This window comes from Epinephelus moara, chromosome 5 (genome assembly GCF_006386435.1).
Source record: "Epinephelus moara isolate mb chromosome 5, YSFRI_EMoa_1.0, whole genome shotgun sequence".
Lineage (NCBI taxonomy): Eukaryota > Metazoa > Chordata > Actinopteri > Perciformes > Serranidae > Epinephelus > Epinephelus moara.
This window is the reverse complement of record NC_065510.1, coordinates 14496769-14506257: the sequence shown is the minus strand read 5'-3', so window position 1 is coordinate 14506257 and position 9489 is coordinate 14496769. Positions and strand designations below refer to the sequence as shown.

At 42.4% G+C, this 9489-nt stretch overlaps 1 protein-coding gene across 1 annotated transcript in view; it reads left to right on the top strand.

Moving 5' to 3' along the window:
- Positions 1–9489, top strand: part of LOC126390956 (sodium/potassium/calcium exchanger 3-like) — a 74963-nt gene continuing 65474 nt past the window's right edge. Inside the window, exons 1-2 of the mRNA XM_050045483.1 lie at positions 1–458; positions 6754–6882. Coding sequence (XP_049901440.1) covers positions 263–458; positions 6754–6882 — 325 coding nt within the window. The 5' untranslated portion in view covers positions 1–262. The remainder of the gene's footprint in view (positions 459–6753; positions 6883–9489) is intronic.

Genomic DNA, 9489 nt, shown 5'->3' with positions numbered 1-9489 from the left:
CCCGGCTCCTCCAGCAGCCTGACGCTGACCGAACAGCCCGCAGCATCCCGGCGGTACCAAGATCCAACTTTTTTTTTTTTTTTTTTTTTAAACATCCCCCTCCTGCTCCTCGGACACCCATCCCCTGTTACTTTTCACATCCATTCCCGGGAGATAAGTCAATTATTCCCTGGGAATTAAAGGAGGTTGCGCTTTTTTTGTCTGCGTGTGTGTGTGTGAGTGTGTGTGTGTGAGTGTGTGTGTGTTTACTCCGGGGATCCGCATGGATGTGGCAGCGGTAGAGGGGATGTCTCTGCCGGGTATCCGACTCCGGAATCGGCCGACGCAAGTGATGCCGAGCCAGAGGAAGGTCAAAGCGAGGCGGAAAAGACGAAAGGAGTTGGTTTTAATCCAGATCTGCTTGTTCGGAGGCTTGCTCCTGGTCGTGAAGGGCTTTTCCTACTTAGCGGAAAATTCAGGTGAGGATTTAGCCATTTGTTCTGCTCCCTGCTCGGAGCGATGGGATACGGGGAAAGGAGAGCTGAATTCCTTCTAGTAGTTTGCTTGTTTGTTTCATTGCTGTATATTATATTTCTCCAGTGTAGTCTCTTTATTGTCACCTAACAGCTGCACTGTGCTGGTAAAGAGACATTAAGATTAGTTTAAGGCAGCTGCATTGTGAAAACCATCTACTCATAGGTGTAGCTGTTAGGGGGCTGCAGGGGGCACGTCCCCCTCAGTATTTGGAGCATGTGCATTTGATCCCCCAAATAAAGACCTGAAGTAAGCAGAGGACTTATACAGTATTTTGGCCAAATTGCTTACATTTAGACCATAAATTGAGCTTCAAATGCAGAAATTGGTGCCTAAACCTCACCAGGATGCAGGAAATTAGGTGCAAGACTCCCAAACCTACAGTGTGTTGAACCAAAACCTCCACCCTTGCATCTACTTTAAAGCATCTTCCTGTTGTCACTTGTTAGTCTGAATATTCCTGCATAGTTTGACACATCAAGTCAGTGTCTAAATGAAGTGTGGTTAGGGCTCTGTGACGTTGTGTCTTTGGGACAGCCTGTTGGTGTCTTCCATATCATTTACAGGCAAGGGCGTAGGTTTCATTTTCAAAATTGAGGGGGGCACATATGTCATAGTGGTGTGAGGTTCTCCGCCAGACAATTTCAAGCATCAAACACTTAATTTCCTGCATTTTGATGACTTTTTTCATCACTGATGTGTGCTTTTTCTGCATCAATTTATAGTGTAAATGCTTTAACTTTGTCAAAACAGGGTCTAATGCACATGATCTCAATATTGTGTCCCCTACGTCCCCCTGGAAACCAGCACCAATGTTTACAGGGTAAGATGACTGTATCAAAAGCACACGCACTGTCTAATCCTGTTAAAACGTGCCCAAAAAGTTACCCCAGTTCAACCTAAAATATTCTCCTATGTGCGTCAGAGCATCAAGGTGTGCTGTCATGCAGGTAGCTGCACAATAAATCCATCCGAGCTTTATCTATGGGAGACTATTCTGGGCTGAGGGACGCAGAGGCTCCTGTATGTTCAGGTGTTGTAGCTGCAGAGCGGTGAAATCAGGGCAATGAGCCCCAGGGTATAGGCCTACACCTCTGTGGCGCACTGCAAATGTGCCTCGCTCTCCAACTCTGCTGTTCTGACATGTATGTTAAATGAATTGCATTGAAATACAATCAGATGAAACCCAGTTAATGAATAACTGCTTCCCTCACAGCCAACATCTGTACCACTTGACTTGACGTCTGCATGTACCTCGCTCCCTTTTTATGTGTCTTTGACTGTGCCTCCCAACACTCCACTTGATTACTGAGTCAGCGTCAGCTAAAGTGAGATGTATTTATCACTTTCTATGGACAGAAGGCCTGCATGAATATTCATACACTCATGATTTGTGCATCATCAGTGGGACTCATTTTTTTCTCCCTTCTTTCCTCCCCACTGCGTATCCTGGTTACATGGAAATGCAACAGTGCTGCTCTCTGCATGTGCTCAAAATTAGAGTTGAACAAGGGACAACGCCAGGGCGTTTAATGCATTTCCCTTGTCCCCATTGTGTTCTTGTTAACTCTTAATCAGCTTGCCGGAATATCAATTAAAGTTGATTATTTATGATGCGCTTAATGAAGTTCTGCTAAATTGAGCTTGATGTTGTGGAGCTGGAAGCGGAGCACTCGACGCCTCTTCGCAGTGGTGCATTAATCATTCCCACACTCCTCTTCTTCTTTCCCGTGTGCAAGATAGCGAAAGATAGAAGGAGGGAAGGAACAGTAGAGCGCTGGCACGCAAACCTCACTGCTGCTGCTGCTGTAGCTGCTGTAGCTGCTGTGTGTGGTGTAGTGAAGGTGAGGCCAGGTGAGAAGTTCAGCCATGCCCCGAGGACTATTGAATAACCGGGCTTTTTAATTCTATTTGAATCCCTCTCTTAGGCCAGACTTGTGGTTGGCAGGGTGGAAAGGGCAGAGTGCTCCTGCTGGGCTCTCTGAAGTATGAAATGAATTCATTGCTGTTGCTGCTTTCTTGAAGAATGTGCAGATGTAGCCACAGTGGGAGCCCCCACTTTGTGCGCCGCGCTGCTGCTGCTCCACCCCCTCAAGAGGATTTTGTTTTGGAAAATTATGAAATTCCCCTTCAATGTATGATTTGCGGGGGGGGGGTATCAAAGTGACACATCTGTGGTGCACTCCTCCAGCTGTTCACTACGATTACATAAAGAATCAAACTTTGATGTGACAGAGAAGACAACTTGATGTGTGAAAAATAAATCAATGTCATTGGTTGACATGCACGTTTCTACCTGCCAAACGGCAGCAACATGCAACTCAAACATAGAAATGTAAAACCCAATTCATGATTATAAAAGTTACTTTGTTAATGTGGTAACACATAACACATTCACACCTACGGACAATTTAGAGTCACCAATTAACCTTCATGTCTTTGGACTGTTGGAGGAAGCCGGAGTACCCCGAGAAAGCCCACGCTGACACAGGGAGAACATGCAAACTCCGCAAACACTTTGTAAACTGAATATATTTGGTTTTATTGTAAAGCAAAACAATATGTGAAATCGTAGCTTTTTCATGCACTGGTGAATTTTGAGATTTTGGGCTATATTGCCTCCATAACATGTCTTCTTTTAGACTAGTGGGAAGTAAATGTCCAAAAAACACATTATGGAGTTTATTTTATTTCAGATTCCTGTTTTTATGCATATTTAATTAGATAATGCTGCGTTTGCATATTTAAATCTACAATATCAGAAAACTTGTAATACAAAAAATAATTGTCTCAATGTAGGTAATCAACCCCCTCAAGTTTCATGGTGGTATCTATTAGTTAAAATGATGACCCTAGTGCAGGGGTCCTTTACTATCAACAGAGCCACTTCTGGACAAAAAACACAAAAATAATCTGTGTGGAGCCGCAAAACATGTTTGAGCCTTATAATGAGGGTAGCACAGCCCATTAAGTCCTCATTACTAATAGGTCTAAATGAGCATTCATCAGTGTTTTAGCCCAAGGAAACAACTCTGCAGTGAGCTATTTATGATTATTTGGTAGTTAAACTTTGCAGCGTTAGTGGTGGTGAAAGGAGACAAATCTATCCCAGCACTATTGCATTCTTTATTGTACGCTGAGGCTTTTTGTTTTTGGATTTGGAGTTCATAGGCTAGCTAGGGAGACTCAAGACCAGCCACCGCTGTGGGGGTATGACCCACATTTTAGTTGAGGAAATGAAATTTGGTGTATAGTGTTAATATGCTTAGGTTTGCATTTTAGTTGCATTAATACAGATAGCTCTATACAACTAATGGTATAAAGTTTAACATGTTAAGAGGAAGTGGGGCACTCTTATTGTGAAAGTAACAGGAAATGTGGATGTTGTGGCACCCACGTCTATGGTGGCACCTGCAGTGTGTTGTCAATATGGCCGTCGCCAATAAAAGAGCAGTTGAATCATATTAAAAAGGTCTTTTCTTGTAACATATAGGCTACACATTTTTACAGCTGGAGAAAGTGAGAATCACAGAAGGCCTACAACAATGATAAATGAAAATTAAAATGTTAAAAAAAAATGTTATTCATGCCTGTTGAATTTTTGAGTTTTCGCTCTCACTCTGAGGCAAACAAATTCAACTTCAGTAGCTTTTACGTACACTAAACTTTCAAGTCTTATTCCTATTTAAATTTTTAAGGTTTTTACAGAGGGGCTTGTTCAGATATTAATCATAGCCTGATTTATATAACATTTTATTCCTATATCATGGTTTTAGGATTTTTATGGCAGTTGACGGTATTTTCTCATGGAGTGGTAGACTTCTATCCTGGGAATGTATGCAAATCAGCACATATTTAATTAGATAATGTTTCATTTGCATATTCAAACATAACATTAGAAAAATGTTGCCCTATTCACCTGGGATCTCTCCCTTTAAGACATCACATTGGGGTCTAAGGAATCTTTTGACATTTTGTCAACTAAACAATTACTTAAGCAGTCAAGAAAATAGTCAGAAGGCAATTGAAATAATAATAGTCATAATAATCATAGGGATATATAGGGTTATAATATATAACAGGATAGATATGTAAAAAAAAAAACCAAGCTGTTAACTCTTTAATAAGACAATAAAATACACTTAAAAATGAGAACAGATTGAATAGAGGGGGGAATAAAAACATGGCTAAGCCAAGTCTGAAGAGGTGTGTTTCAAGGGCCTTTAAGGATGCTGACAGTTTGGGGGCATTTTGTGATGTGGTTTGGGAGTGGCGACTGAAAATGCCCTGTCACCTCCGGTTTGGCACTTGGTCCTTGGGAATTTAAGGTGGTTGGCATCAGCAGACTCGTGGCGTCAGGAGGGGGCGTGCCTGTGGAGCAGGTCACATAATGAAAATAATCAGTAGTTGCAACCCTAAAATATACTGTGTGTGCTATGTATTTCCTGGAGAAGGTTGTGTGTCCTAGTACACAGAACGTTAATTTACAACTCTTTTGATAATCAATTTATCATTTAGGTCATTTGTAACCAAAAGTGTCAAACACCCCTTAGTTTCAGCCTCTCAAATGTAAATATGTGCTGCTTTTCCATGAAAGTAAATAGTGCTGGTCAACACACTGACATTATATGGGTATTGTAATAGGAGGTAAGGTATCATCTTAGATTTTGGATATTGTAACATCATAAGTGTTTTCTTTTCCTGCATTACACTAAAGTTATGTCATTTTCCGAACATAGAATGTTCTAGCTGTTTTGTTTGTCATTGTCCAGTCATTCAATTCATATGACAGATTAAAGCACCAACAGTCAGCCCTGCAATATTGAAGCAATGTCAATTTGAAGACATCACTTTGGACTCTGAAAAGCAGAGATGGAGATTTTTTCACTATGTCCTGACATTTTAAAGACCAAACAATTAATCAGAAAACTAATCAGCAGATTAATCAGTAATGAAAACAGCCTTGTGTTTCTGCCAATGTAGATCTTTGGCAGCTAAAGGCAAGCAGCATTGATACTGTGTCATATGAAACCTAGGACTAAAATCCCGCAATGTGACTGTTGCTGTGACCCTGATTTACAAACCAGCAAAATAAGGATGTCATGACATGATGCGCAAGTGGCGAGTGAGCGTAATGCTTCTGCTAAAAACACTGTGCATTCCAATACCCATACTACTATGATATTTGGTATGCCAGAAAAAGGATTTAGTACGCCCTAATACATGGTATGTCAAATGCAGTATGCCAGAAATACCAGGATGTGCTACTATAACCGTTAAAATTTTGCAGTATGCAAGACAGCATGCATTTCTCCCTATCCTGACCCACAATCCTTTGCGCAGAAAAAGATCGAATGAGCTGCAGACAGATGACAGAAGCTGCAATGATGGATGACAGTGCATTGAAGTGAAAATGTAGTAATAGGAATAGGAATTATTTAAGTGAAGATAGACAACAACAAAAGACGTAACTATGAAAATAACAGTGACAGAGAAGTGTAATTTTACTGTCATGAACATGTTGAAATCTACAATGTGTGCAGTTATTACATAAAAGTTACAACTTCAAACACTGCAAAGCAACCACAGCAGAGCTCTGCGGGCTCACTTCTGTCTCGGATGTGCTCGAGGAATGGCGTTTTGTTTTATAGCCAAGGTAACGTGAAGTGACAGTGTTAAGCAAGAGGGTCACATTTCAAAGCGCAGTGTTATGATGAAGTATGTCCCAGTTGTTTGCATACTCTGTGCGTACTTTACAAGAGAAGCTGCAATACGTACTGACGGTAAAAATTCGATGTGGAACGCAGGGACATGCTCGCCTCAAACTCCATTTGCAAAACCAGCATTTCATGTTGCCCTCTTTCCCTGACTGGCTTTTAAATCTCCTCCTCCTCCTCTACTGTGATGCAGAGTTACCGGCACATGGTCTAACCTGGTTTATTGTTTTCTACTTCAAAACAGGAGACACAGATGGATGCCTCGATCTGTTGTGTTTATGTACATTGAAGCACTACGATTCAGTTCACCAGGCGCTCATTGCACCTCCTCACGTCTCAGTTCAGATGTTATACAATGTGACATAAATGGGGAGCAAGTTATTGTGCAGTGTGACATGCAGTGAACTGATATAGATCATAATCTTTGCAAGTTTTGTGTCTGAAATCGCCCCATCCAGCTGCACTGGAACGTCCTTGAATCTATTTTGAAAGTAGACTTTTCACTGTGACAAACATCCTCCAGGTTTCGATGTCTCCAGCCACAGCAGCGGCGACCAGGAGAGATGGGGAGGGAGGAGGCTACTGCAGGAAATTGACAACAGCAGCCTGGAGGAAGAGGAGAGAGAGGAATCTAAGAACTGCACTGCTCCAGGTAAGACGGAGACAAGATGAAAGAAAGAGGACACCCAGGTGTTCTCCTTCTTTCTCTCCCTCCCTCCAGAACAAAGAGAGGGAGATGGAAATAAAAGGAGCGAAAGTGGGAAACAAATGATCACCCCGCATGATCTGTCTTTCCTTATGGTCCCCCTATTTCCTCCTCCTGATGTGGGGGTAACCCAGATTGTGAGGTCAGATGATCTCCCATGAGCACAGGCTACAGCAGGCGGTGACATTGTGGCTGCCTCAGCGGTTTTCACACTCGGTCTCCGTCACGTTGTTTCTTTTTTTTTTGGATCCTGCAGGTTTCATTCTCACTTCCTCCACCTAGCTTTCCCTCTCTTGTCTCACACCAGCTCTGTTTTCATCTCTCCCATTCCCTTCCTCTGTGTTTCCCTCACGTTTTTCCCCACGGTGGCCGCATCTCAGAACTGTTTCCATGGCGACCTTTTATCTTACCATCAACCAGTGACTTCTGTTTGAGGCACTCAAGGATGGCGTGCGGGGATGCTGAAGGCATTTTGTGCGGCGTCTTGTTTGTAAAGTTGAAAATCACTCAGTCCAGTTAAAGGAATTTAAAGAGGCCACGTGTAGGTGACTTTAAATGTAACGTATGTCATATTGAACCACATCTTGTTGTGTAATCCAACCTGTTTCTCATTGGATCAGCCATTACGCATGCACGGACTCTCACCATCACCCATATGTATTACTATTTTTAGATGCAGATGGAAGGAAATTTGGTCCTGTTGTAATTAATGTGTACAAGGTAGGATGCAGAGAGGTGGCCTCGCTGCAGATCACACTGACGTTTGTCTTTTCTACCTTGAGCGGGAGACGACTGGCCTCCCTTCAGAGGGAGGGGCGGTTCTCCTGTGAGCTCATTAAGCAAAATGGCCGTCATCAATCTCCTCTCTCACCCTCCCAAGGTCGCCGCTCTTATCTATAAAGGGAGCCGGGGTCAAAGTTCAACTTATTCTCTTATCCTGCTTATTATACAGTAGCTGCCCTTTCCTCCTCTCAGGCTAAATTTAAAGCACATACTCCGGTGGCTTCAGCCCCAGCCACCCTCTCGAGGACTGCAGGGTTTTCGCTAAATGTTGGCCCACGCTGGTGATTTCTGCTCCTGTGCCTGGTACAGTATGAGACACATAGAGATTACCCTGTTGGGGAGTTTGTGAGTGAGTCTTTAGAAAGGTGGTTGATGTGAAGGGGAGGATGGAGAAGCAGTGCGCATGAGTGCATTTTGTACATTATGTTTAGGGCTGCAACTGATGTTTTTATCATCATAAAAAAATTGTTTTGTCAGTTAGATGTGAGAGAAAAGTGAATTTTTGACTTATTTTGTCCAGCAAACTGTCTAAAAGTCTTCTCTTTGAAACATCCCAGAATCCTGAGGAATTATGTTACGTCAGTGCCAGTGCAGGGTGTGGCGTGTCCGTCATGTAGCGAGGCAGAAAGTAAAGATGTAGAGGTGCAACATGTTTGACCTTCATGTTGGAGGCTGCACTTTGCTTCCTGTAACAAACCTGCTATTAGAGCTCACTCTCATTTTTTGTAAACCATGACCATTGTGTTTGCATAACCTTAAAGAGGAATTCATTCATTCATTTTGTTTATAACAATAATAATGATAAACTTTATTTATATAGCACATTTCATACATTAAGGTCAGGATAAGCACTCATTGCTTCACATGAAAGTCGACATAATGGACATAAAACAGACAAGACAATTCAATATAGAGGGACATTTAAAACAGTTTAAAATGTGGATTAACTAATTCATAAAATCATAGGTTGTAAAACTATAAATCATAAAATCAAGTAAGATTTTAAAAGAGTTGCAGCAGCGTGAAGCGTCAAAAAGAGGAAAGTCAGAGCTAGTGAAAGGCTTAAGTGAACAGGTACGTTTTAAGATTTATTTTAAAAATACTTAGCGAGCTAGCTTCTCTAATACCTATAGGTAGTGTGTTCCATAGCTTTGGCTTAACTTACAAAGGCTGCATCCCTGATCTTCTTCCGGCTTTTGCTGGGAACCTCCAATAAACCAGCAGCAGATGATCACAGTGTTCTTGGAGGCAAATAGTTAACAAGGGAGTTAGCAATGTAGCTCCCAGTCCATGTAGGGCTTTGTATACAAGGAGGAGGAGCTTAAAATCAATTCTAAATGTAACAGGAAGTCAGTGCAGAGCAGCTAACACTGGCCTGATGTGCTCTCTCCTCTTGGTTGTGGTTGATAGCCGAGCTGCAGAGTTTTCAATGAGCTGAAGTCTCTTAGAGGTGTTTTTTGGAGGCCAGTGAGTGCGGTACAGTAGCCTAGTCAAGCTGGCTTGAAATAAAGGCATGAATCAATTTCTCTACATCTTTTTCATTTAGAAGTGGTCGTACCTTAGCGATGTTTCTAAGGGGTCCATGTCATTGGTTCGACAGCCCATTGGTTCAACATCCCATTAGTCCAACTGTCCGCGGTGCTGAACGGCTCACGGCGGGCGTACGGTGCGCCGTAACCGGCTTGGGGCGGAGCAGGCTCACGGCTTATGTGTTTGTCACTTTCTTTTTCATTTTAACCCACACCATGATCTTTTCCTGACCCTAACCAA